At 37.1% G+C, this 12,577-nt stretch overlaps 1 protein-coding gene across 8 annotated transcripts in view; it reads right to left on the bottom strand.

Moving 5' to 3' along the window:
* The window catches only part of FOXP1 (forkhead box P1), a 177,612-nt gene that overhangs the window by 51,456 nt on the left and 113,579 nt on the right, over nt 1-12,577 (bottom strand). For all 8 annotated transcript variants that reach the window (XM_030802010.1, XM_030802009.1, XM_030802008.1 and 5 more), the window contains one exon: nt 9,177-9,281. In XM_030802010.1, coding sequence (XP_030657870.1) covers nt 9,177-9,281 — 105 coding nt within the window. The remainder of the gene's footprint in view (nt 1-9,176; nt 9,282-12,577) is intronic.

Genomic DNA, 12,577 nt, shown 5'->3' with positions numbered 1-12,577 from the left:
AATGATCTCATCTTTCATCCTGGCTAAATTCCAACACACAATTTCATTAACCCAGGTACCGCAGGTGATAAAACTCATTTTTCCCTAAAGAGACAGCTAAAAAGTACCAGTTATACATTTATGAAGTACCAGCAATCAAAATTATGGATTTTCTAAAAGGTTTTTAACTACTTTTATTGAAAGGAAAATCGCTGTCTCAGACTTTTGTGACACTATTGCTAATAATAAATTTTACCATTTAGACATGGCCATAATATGGTAGACAGTGTCAATAAAAGTATGGAGCAAAGATGATCCCTGTCTTTTAAGTAATGCCTTCTAATTACATGCCGGAAATGATCACACGAAATACCTAGGCTAACTAATGGCTCTTAAAATATAAGAACACTCAACAATGCATCTACAGTGATATAGATGTACCGCATGCACATATGCAGTTATATGTAGAATTAATTGCATAAGTAGACATTCAAAAAATTTTCCAATGTTTTCAAAGCCTACAAGAAAAATTTAAATTTAATTTGCATTTCTAACTAAAATCTGTTTGTTGAAAAAAAAATGCGTTCAAATGTTATTTGCTTCCTTTTGAGCAAAGTGGTGGCACTGGGCCTGTTATCTTTGGCAAACTTGTCTAAACTTTCTATCTAATATTCTATATATCACTAGAGGGCACTGTGGTATTTAGGCCACTTTGACCTCTTCGAGTACTAAGAAAGGTCCTGAACTCCTAAGCAATGTCAGAAAGGTTAAAAAAGACATTAAAAGGGGAAAAAAATTTTTTTGGTAACACCCTATTTTTATTTTTCTAAAACCAATAAAAAATGCATGATAAGTAGAAAAGTCAAATTCATAAAAATATACAGCTCATTTTGCAATACTCAAAGACTTGTCACCTCAGATCTGATGGGGAAAATTTTCATCCTCATCTTCTTGAGATTTAAATTGTGAGGCTGGAATTTGATTTGCATACATCCACAATTATAGACAGCTATTCCCTCTACATGGCTGAAGTCTCCTGCACTAACTAGAGGTAATTTCACTGCAGAACATTCAGGCGTGCAAGCCGAGAGCCACAAATGGGTTTGAAACAATTTATGATATCCGGCCTCCTTCGACATGTATTAGCATATACCTGGTTTCTTTAACATACACTTTGTTTTTCCAAAACCACAAACATAGTTGCTGGAATTTCATGTGGAAGTGCTTAAGGGGCTGAAAGTTAACACCTTTGTGATCCGTGCTGCCTCATGGTGGCTGTTAAACAAAAGCCTCTTTGTCGAGGCTTTCTTGAAATGTTTTCTTAACATGTTCCAAGTAGTTTTAGGCAGGGAACTAAAGTAAACAAGATGTTACCATGATAAAAACACTTGTGAAAACATTACAGAGCACACTTAGTAGTTTCTTTCACATAAAACTCTTCACAGTTTTGAAAAGTAAAATTCACAGCAAAAAATTTTAAAAAGCAAATTACCAATGAAATGTCCTCTACCGTCTACAACCCTCGGCCTTTTGGAAAGGGTCAAAGTTCCATCTCTGGGCATTTTCCTCAACATTTCTCTGTCTTCCATTAGAGCACATATACAGTTTATTTTGGCTTTCATAAATTACGTACATCTTTCTAACAAGCAAGGGAATTTTTGTTTTATTTTGCATGGAGTTTTTCTCCCTGAGAAATCACCAAAAGAAAAACAGTTCTTTTCAAATTGGATACTAAGCAAGGATACAAATGATACTTTTAGTAGATGTTATACAAGTGGTCACCTAAAAGACAAACTAGGGGAAATGGAAACATTTTACCCCAAGCATGTAAGAGTACCTGGTGTTTGTGAAACTATGGGCCTGCGTCTGATTTTACATTCTAAGTTAAAAATAGGGAAATGTGGTCAGGATTTAACCTTCAAATCTACTCCTCATTTTGCCAATGTATTATATGAGCATTAAAAAAAGGGAGGGGGAGGAAGGGGAAGAATTACAAATCCACGTTTTTACTAGTAAAGATTGTGTCTTTCACCTGGTTTGAAAAGAAGAAAAAAGAAAGGACTCAAGTGGGGAGAAGATGGAAGAACGCCGATGAGCTTCACCTCTCTGGATGATACGGGACTTGTTTTTGTTTTTCTGTTATCGGAGGATGCCAAGCAATGCAGGGCTGGACGATTTCATTAGAGTTAGCAGGAGCACCTGCTGCTATCAGTTAGCGCTAACAAATGCAACAGTCACATGATAACTCACGGTTGATAGATTAAAAAAAAAATCAACACTAAAACTGCAAGTTGTTTTCAGAAGAAACAGGGAAATAAATGTGTACAATAGACTGGGTATCTGCTGATTCTGATAAAGCGTCCCTCTGTTGGCGGTGAGGGAAAGACAACAGGATAGTTATTTGTACAGTATTTATCTTTGAAATCAAGGGCCCTGTGGTATACCTCACCTAGGGAACAAACGCTGCAGAATGATCACAGAAAACTGTCAAATCTCTGGTTTTGATTTACCAACAGTTATGATATTTCTTCCTCGGGAGGGAAAAAAAAATATGCTTCAGTTTTAGACCTGTGAGTCTCCCCCACCTCTCTTTTTCATGAACCCCTCTCTCTGTTAACAGTGGCACAGTATTGACAGATGGGATTTTTATCCTGAAGAACCAAGCTTGGCCTCTGTAACAGTTACAGCTTATTAATCTGGAGCCGCAGAAGACCAGAAAGCTGTTACCTGGCAAAGTCACTTCCTCTCCCTCAGTCTGAACCCTAAAAACTGGGTGGAAGAACCCAAGATCAAAGAAGTACAGAAACCATGGCTGGTCAATGAAATCATGGGGGGGTGGGGCATGACACACGTGGATATCTCCCCTCAAATATGACTAACTTGAGGGTTCTGTGAATCCAAGCTAACATAACCCTGGATATCTATTTCCGGGGCCACAAAAGCATTCCTCAGCTAAAAATATGTTGGTGACACCAAAAATGGTACAGCAAACCGTGATCCAAGGGACATGGCCATACTCGTTCCTTGTTTCTTACGCATGGTCAAAGGCTGCTTTTGTACCCCAAAGGCAGAGCTGAGTCGAGTTGCTGTGACAGAGACTGTATGGCCTGCAATGCTGAAAATATTTACTGTCTGCCCCTCTATGGAAAAAATTTGCCATGCCCTCCCCTCTGTGTGGGACTTTTTACCAGCGGTTTCTGATTAAAACATTCTGTTACAGAACAATTTCTTCTGATATATCAATGCTTTGCATAGTCACAACTCCTTTTCCTAGGTAGAAGGTTGGAAATTTTTGGATATTTAAAATTACCCATCCTTGAAAAATAAATATATCTAAGTAGGTTAAGAAGTTCTAATGCTTTTAAAGAGTGCCTAGTATAGGCTAGGCAGTTTATACGATGTACTTTTTATTTACTCATTCATTTATTGAATTTTTAGAGACAAGGTTTTGCTTTGCTACCCAGGCTACAGTACAGTGGCATGATCATAGCTCACTGCGGCCTCAAACTTCTGGGCTCAAGTGAGCCTCCCACCTTAGCTTCCCAACTAGCTAAGACTATGGGCACATGCCACGACACCCAGCTGAAATTTTTTTTTTTTTTTGGCAGAGATAGGGTCTTGCTATGTTGACCTGGCTGGTCTCAAACTCTTGGCCTCAAGAAATCCTTCCACCTTAGCCTCCCAATGCATTGGGATTACAGGGGTAAGCCACCTGTGTCTTGCCTGGTGTACCTTTTAATTCTAACAACCGTAAAAAGTGGTGAACATCCCAAATCACATGTGCTGATACTGAGGCTCAGATGACATGTGGCTAGTCCAAAGAACATATTAATAGTGTCCTCACTACCCAGTCAGCCTTTCTCCAAAACTTTCTTTACATCCATTGCCAAGCAGAAAGCAAACTGTCAATAAAAAGTGCTGCCTCTAACCAGGCTGTATAATGCAACAGTTAAGAATAAGTCTTCTGAAGCCAGACTGCCTGGGTTTGGACCTTGACTCCACCTCTTATTAGCTGTGTGATCTTGGGTAAATCATTTAACCTCTCTGGGAGTTAGTTTCCTTAACTCTATGCTGGGAATACTACTACAATACTAGCATAAACTGTTTGTGACGATTAAATGAGTTAATACATGTGAAGCATTTCGGGACTATGCCTGTTTTAAGGTTCAGTACTATTTAATTATAAACTATTACTAGGGGAGTGTAAAATCAAGGGAATAGAAAATAGGTGAAAAAAATCTATGAAGTAACACTTAAATCAAGGTCAAAGCAATGCTACCTTTATTAAGTAAGAATACCAAGGAGAATTCAAGCAACACCGCTATCAATTTGCCTAAACCATAAGAAATCCCTACTAAAAAGAGAGGGACAACTGAAGAGAAGCGTAGACTGGAGAATCTTTGGTCCACTGAAGCAAATGAAGATGCTTTCAGGATCTACGAATCCAGCAATCTGAGCGAAGTACTTCATGCATCACTCTCTGATGACAATGACCCCCCCAGTGACATCATTCAAAGAAGCCAGGTGGTTTTTATTTGAACCACAGAAGTTTGCTAGCTTCTTTCAGTTCGGTTCAATGGAAAACAAAGTTGGTTTCATCAAAGCCAATTTGATTTCCCTTTAGACTGAACAAAGAAGTGGGAGACGTGAATCTACAAGAAGAGTAACTTATTTTCCACTGCACTAGGCAAGATCCTGATACCTGAAGACAACTCTGAATTTCCAAGAGTTAAAATCATGTTGTAGAGGAAAACTGAAATCCTGAATTTGTAACATATGACCAGTCAATGCGTAACTCAGGAAAGCATCTAGGGGAGTTTCTTCTTACTCAGCATTTGCTCTCCTTTGCTACTTTACAATATTCATTTTTACATTCTTGAACCGACTCTCTCATCCCTAGCCCCCATGTGGTTCACGTGGGGTGAACATCTCCCTCTGTTCTGCAGGCAGCATGTAATGCAAGCCTGGGCACGTCATGGTGATTGGCTCAAAGCTAGAACACATGACTCAATCTGGGCCAATGACAGTCTGCCTATGGCTTTTTCTGGGGCTACAGGGAAAGAGACACTCTGTGGGATTAATAAACTTGTCCTCTTCAGTTCCACTTGGAAAGAGCCCCCAAATGAAGACAACACAGAAAAACAGAGCTAATGGACAATCAATACTCCAACAGCCTTGGTTAAACATCAGGATCTAGCCACGCTTGAAGCAAGCTGTACCACTGGACTTCCTAGCTATAGGGGCCAATTATCATCCCTCACTTATTTATTTATTTATTTTGCTTCACCCAATTTAAGTTGGGTTTCTGTAACTTACAAACAAAAGTTGTCTTACAAATATAAGTCAATAAATAAGCACCAGGAAATAACCAAACGACAGTTGCAGGTTGATAGTGGGCATTCCAATTCCACTGAGCAAACAGGAACTGAGAACATGTCGTGTCATGTGGAAAACCACAATAAATAATTGATAAGTGGTTTCCTATACAAGTGCCAGACTTCTAATATCTTTAGAAGAGAAATGGGCTCTTTTATAGGAATTGAGTCTAGGCCCCAATTCTAATGATCTCTTTCTTTAACACGAAAATTATTCTCTCTCCTTTTCGGGATAATCCAATAAATATAACCTAATTGTCAGCTCACATAACAAATGAACCTACGATTTGAGGATTTTTTAGGGTAGGAATAATTTAGCCATTAAAAAAATGTTTAAAATGGGTCTAGAAACTGTCATTTCCCTTTCTGACTCTAAAACTGATCTATGTCCCTGAGCTTGTGGATAGCAATTTTATAGTTCTAGAGACTTTATAACAAAAAATCATATTTACAGATGTTTATCAGCCATTATATAGATGGAAGAAATCGGTACCAAGATATTTATCAAACCTAGCACTGATGTAGAAGAAAAAAATCAGAATTTAAAAGTGGCTCTGCTCTGCCAAGTTCTTTTTCTCTCATTATATAAATATGATTAGGCAAATGATCAGGAAAGAAAACTAAGATTCTATAGTGAGTGATTTCTAAACAAAACAAAGCCCAGTATCACTAATCTGAATAATAATAATTGTAAAGGGTTGTTGCTTAATTTAAAATAAAGCATTGCTGATCTTGATTGTTCATATTTAGAAGCAATTTTGGACATCTCTTCTAAAATATTTTTAAGTACTTAAGTTTTCAATGACTACATAATGCTCTCAGAGTATAATACTGAGGCAAGAAAGCTATGAAATAGATTCACAGGCTTCCATTCATTAACCAAAAATTTATATTCACCAAAACTGCTTGCAGGTAACACTAGGTATCTCTCTAAGGATGGCTTTATTACAATATTTGTATCAGGTCCATAAAGATAGACACAGAGACTGTTCTAACAATATAAAGACCACACAATACTGGAGACCTGCACATAAATCAGCTCACCTCTGTTTCCCTGGGGCTTGAATGAGAGAGAAAAGCTAGAAGGAGATGGTCCCCAACACCCAATTTGCAAACCATCACACACCCAGATGTACACATGGGCATATGTTATAGTTATACATGTGCATATGTTATAGGTATACATGTGCATATGTTTGATTACATGTCTATAATATCATGTAACATTATATTCAACTCATAGGTTAATGTTCAATGATATTATGAATATATTTATATGATACAAAAATGCAGGGCAGTTTGGTCTAAATTTTATTTTTAACTGACAAGGTAACACAAGTAAGGAATAGCATAGAAGCATTTCACTTCAGCTATGAGATTAATATTATTTCCTTACAGAGATGCTTTATAGGTGCTACAGCTTCAAATGGGCCAACCCAGGTTTTAGTCATACTTTAACAGTAGAAATTGTTACTCCACTCTCCCTATAAGGACAAGAACCTCAACAAAAGTCAATACCAATATAGAAAGTTAAGAATCAAATTGGTAGCTTTCCTTGGCATCTGCTTTCTACATTTATAACGTCAATTGTATAACAAAGAATGGGTCCAATCACCAAGCTGCAATTGGCCAGTAATTGTCACAAATTTTATAAAAATAAAATGCATATGCAATTGCTTCAAAGAGAATAAAATACCTAGGAATCCAACTTGCAAGGGAAGTGAAGGACCTCTTCAAGGAGAATTACAAACCACTGCTCAATGAAATAAAAGAGGACATAAACGAATGGAAGAACATTCCATGCTCACGGACAGGAAGAATCAGTATCGTGAAAATGGCCACACTGCCCAAGGTAATTTATAGATTCAATGCCATCCCCATTAAACTACCAATGACTTTCTTCACAGAATTGGAGAAAACTACTTTAAAGTTCATATGGAACCAAAAAAGAGCCCGCATTGCCGAGATAATCCTAAGCCAAAAGAACAAAGCTGGAGGCATCACGCTACCTGACTTCAAACTATACTACAAGGCTACAGTAACCAAAACAGCATGGTATTGTTACTAAAACAGAGATACAGACCAATGGAACAGAAAAGAGCCCTCAGAAATAATACCACACATCTACAACCATATGATCTTTGACAAACCTGACAAAAACAAGAAATGGAGAAAGCATTCCCTATTTAATAAATGGTGCTGGGAAAACTGGCTAGCCATATGTAGAAAGCTGAAACTGGATCCCTTCCTTACATCTTATACAAAAATTAATTCAAGATGGATTAAAGACTTAAATGCTAGACCTAAAACCATAAAATCCCTAGAAGAAGAAAACCTAGGCAATACCATTCAGGGCATAGGCATGGGCAAGGACTTCATGTCTAAAACACCAAAAGCAATGGCAACAAAAGCCAAAATTGACAAATGGGATCTCATTAAACTAAAGAGCTTCTGCACAGCAAAAGAAACTACCATCAGAGTGAACAGGCAACCTACAGAATGGGAGAAAATTTTTGCAATCTACTCATCTGACAAAGGGCTGATATCTATAAAGAACTTAAACAAATTTACAAGAAAAAAATCAAACAACCCCATCAAAAAGTGGGCAAAGGATATGAACAGACACTTCTCAAAAGAAGACATTTATGCAGCCAACAGACACATGAAAAAATGCGCATCATCACTGGCCGTCAGAGAAATGCAAATCAAAAACCACAATGAGATACCATCTCACACCAGTTAGAATGGCGATCATTAAAAAGTCAGGAAACAACAGGTGCTGGAGAGGATGTGGAGAAATAGGAACACTTTTACACTGTTGGTGGGAGTGTAAACTAGTTCAACCATTGTGGAAGACAGTGTGGCGATTCCTCAAGGATCCAGAACTAGAAATACCGTTTGACCCAGCCATCCCATTACTGGGTATATACCCAAAGGTTTATAATTCATGCTGCTATAAAGACACATGCACACGTATGTTTATTGCGGCACTATTCACAATAGTAAATACTTGGAACCAACCCAAATGTCCATCAATGACAGACTGGACTAAGAAAATGTGGCACATATACACCATGGAATACTATGCAGCCATAAAAAAGGATGAGTCCATGTCCTCTATAGGGACACAGGTGAAGCTGGAAACCATAATTCTGAGCAAACTATCGCGAGGACAGAAAACCAAACACTGCATGTTCTCACACATAGGTGGGAACTGAACAATGAGAACACTTGGAAACAGGGTGGTGAACATCACACATCGGGGCCTGTTGTGGGGTGGGGGGAGGGGGGAGGGATAGCATTAGGAGATATACCTAATGTAAATGAGGAATTAACGCGTGCAGCACACCAACATGGCACATGTATACATATGTAACAAACCTGCACGTTGTGCACATGTACCCTAGAACTTAAAGTATAATTTAAAAAAAAAAAGAAGATGACACCTCCAACAACAACAACAATACAGTGTATATGTCACTGATTTAATATATAAGGACATGAACAAAAGTAAATGCTAAAAAACTGCAAGTTTAATACTGGAATCATTTTTTTTTAATCCTTGTCACTCTGAAAAATGGGTAAATATGGGCTCTTACTAAGACTGACGCCTTTGGATGTAAGTCTTTTTCCCACTGTAGTACAACCCTCAATAGATTTTGTAACTATTCCTATGACAGTGCGCTAGACCTTGTGATTCAGAGTCCACTCTCAAAGGGGTGAGGTGAAACTCTCCATCAAAAAGGCATGTTATGAGCAAAGCACGGACAGTGGGAGGTGTTGGCTATGTAAAAGAAGAAAACAAAATGAAATCATTCTTACTTTAGAAATGATTGGAAATCTTCGCACACTGCTTCACAGCCTGGCCACTTGCATACACCATGTCCATAGAGAGGATGGCTATGGGGGTGCTCCTCATGGGACAAACTGAAAGAAAACACACAGAAGACCAGAGAATGAATTTGCTGCCAAGAACCATTCCACCAGACGAGGATAAAAAAGGCAGGAGGAGCCCACATGGCCAAATGTGGACAAGACAAATCTGTGATTTCCCCCATCCCCTGTAATTGACTAATTAATTCTGCATTGTTTCCTAAAAGCAAGAGTTAAATTGTACCTAAACGTATTTAGTCTCAAATGTTAGAAATGTACATCTATGTATGAAAAAGTGTTTGACAGGCTTTTGTTAGACGCAAAGCTCTTTACTCAGACTGCGAAGGAGTCTTTAAAAAGCTAGAACTTATTTAATCTACATAATGAAAATTATAAAATCTGTACTTGATTTTGAGATTCTCTTGCTACATCTACAAGGAATATTATCCATTTTCTCCTCTTCCCTTCCCCCAGAAACTGCTTTCATATAATCACATATTTTTTCCCAAGTTAATTTTATCCAGCAAAGAAGAGTACAATAATTTAGAATAATACCAAAATCATTTAGGAAGACAAATGTATCCAAGCAGATGATTAGTTTTTTTTTTTTAAAAAAGCTAATAATGGCAAGAAGATTATATTCCTAAAATTCCTAACACCAAGAGTGAGAGAAAATTTGGCATGAACATGAAGGGGTTAATCCTCCAGTGGGGTTCCAATCAATACGTAATGATTTGGCCACACGGATCCAAGTCATGGGATGCTTTGATCCGCACCATGTGGTGCTCGGGGAAGAGTATCTGTTGCACTCGCCGATGAACCATATTCTCAAATATTTTCTCTATTATATTTCTGCCTCCAGACTTCTTTCAGACAAATTATTTTTGCAGTTGTTTCCATAACCTTAAATTCCATCAGATAGAAGTGTAAAACTAACACTGAGAGTTCTGTTTCTTACTCAAGTGCATTCCCTTCCCAGGAAGGGCTACTTTGCAACTTACTCGACTGTCTCTGCCTGACTTTGAACTTCAAGCACAATGAATGACGATTATAAGAACACACACACACACACACACACACACACACACACACACATGCATACACACAAGAGGCCTGTATTTCATTTCATATTGCCATCAGGATGTATATTCATGTATTTTATCAATTTACACTCACAGAGCATATGTACACAAATGCCACTTGTCCCTGGACTTATAACACAACCCACAGTAAGTGTATTATGAACACAAACCAAGGAGCATAAAAAGTAAACACACAGACACACAGAACTACACCTGATCAAAGATCATTACGTCTCCCTATGACTTTTGAATAATTTTGCTGGAAATCTAATATAATTTACAGATAATAACAAGCTCTTTTGCCCTACCACAGAAAATAGGCCTTAGAATAAAAAAAAAAGAAAAAAAAAAGGTAGAAAAATAACTTGTAAAAATACAGAAAGGTGCCCCTCATACAAGAAAGGAATAAAACAAGGGAACTCGAGTAGCTATAGTGAGATTTATGAAGCCAACCAATAAAAGGATATTCTCTAAGCAGTTAACAGGGTAAAACTGCACTGGATTCAAGGAAAGAATTACTACCTATTTGTGTTCATCTTCAGATCTGTGAATGAATAAAATAGACATGCAAAAATAGAATTTTAAAAATTTACTAACAGTATTACAAATGAAAGAATACTTCAACAGTAGTAGAATTCTCAGATATTCTAAGAGGCAAGAAAATCATTTAAAAAGAAACTTTTAATCCACAGCTTAAAAAGAAAAGAAAAATATTCCAACTTTAATAATTATTTTCTTTAGCAATTTTATTAAGATTTAACTATTCTTATACCTTTAAAAGAGTAATATATTGTTGTTGTAGAAAACTTGAAAATCCTGAAAAGGAAAAAAAAACCTACCTTCAAATACATACACACTTGAGAAGGCATGAATATTTATATCATTCTTTTACATTTAATGTAATTTTGTAAATACTTTCTCATGTTCTCAACTCATCTTCAAGAACCTTATTTACTGATGGGTAATAGTCCATCACATATCATCTCAACTCTAGTTATACGCCAAAATTTAACCATTCCTCTATTTTGGACATTGAGTTTCTCTTCATATTTGTTGTATTTGTAGATAATGTTAGAAATAAAATTTACCAGCTTAAACATCCCAATATTATCACAACTGACTGCTACCAGAAGATACATTCAGAGAAACAGAATCACTCAATTAACGGGTACCAAAATTTAACACTGTGAATATTCTATCAAGTTGCTCTTGAAAAATGCTACATGCCGAGTACATTCTTAGCCAGTATACATATTTTGTGTGATTTTTTCAATTTGGAAACCAGGAGCCTGAACTAGTTAGCATGAAAAATTAATATTACTAGTTAAGAACTGTAAATGGTTAAACGGCTGTGCTTCCTGGGTTAAGCTGGGGGTGTTCTGAAAATAATAATACGAGAGAAAATAATAAGATGCATTCACTAGCAGGGTTTTGGACTCAAAATGTGTAGAATTTAACACGATGTTTGCTGTTCCTCTTCCTGTTTTTAGTTAACTGACTTGTGAAGGATCCAAGATCTGAATAAAACTATTCACATCTAAGGATTTACTTTTAGTTCAACTTATTATCACTACTTCAAAGGACAGATAACGACTCACTAGGGCCTTAGAAGGCAACCACTTATACCTGAAGTCTAAAGAAACTCATACTCGTCACACATGGGTACAATTACACCTTCAGAAGACCGCTTGTGAATTTGTCTCTTAGTTAAAAAAATTTCTTTATTATGAAAAGATTACATGCTCTTGTTTTCCCAAGTTCACATATTAAACTGCAGTGGTTCCCGAAGGAAGTGCACCCCCACACCCCAACCTAGGCATCATTTACCATTCTGGTTTATATTGCATTTCTAACACATTATTATTTTTAAAAATGGAAACATACTGTACACACTGTTGTCATTTGCTTTTCATATTTAATATATAACTGGATACTTTTGAATACACAATTGTCTGAAATAAAGTGTTTGGCTTTGGAAGGAGAAAGAACAAGCTGGCAGAGGTGCCTTGAAAGCATCTTTTTGGAAAGATACCTAAGAAACTGGAACAACTGTTGCCTCTGGGGAGGGGTACAGGGAGTCAGGAGTAGCAGGGAAACTCAGTTTTCATCATACTTTTTATATCTTTTGAAGTTTTAATTTTGCACATTGTAGGAACTGTTGCTGTGCAATTGTTATTTTTTTTGCACACATATGTGTGTTTGCATATATGTATGTGGTAGAAGAAGAATCAAGTGCTATGCAGGACTTGATTTCCAGTCTGCCGTGTG

Source organism: Nomascus leucogenys, chromosome 21 (assembly GCF_006542625.1).
Source record: "Nomascus leucogenys isolate Asia chromosome 21, Asia_NLE_v1, whole genome shotgun sequence".
Classification (NCBI taxonomy): domain Eukaryota; kingdom Metazoa; phylum Chordata; class Mammalia; order Primates; family Hylobatidae; genus Nomascus; species Nomascus leucogenys.
The sequence above is the reverse complement of the archived record's forward strand: the minus strand, read 5'-3'. Positions and strand labels throughout refer to the sequence as shown.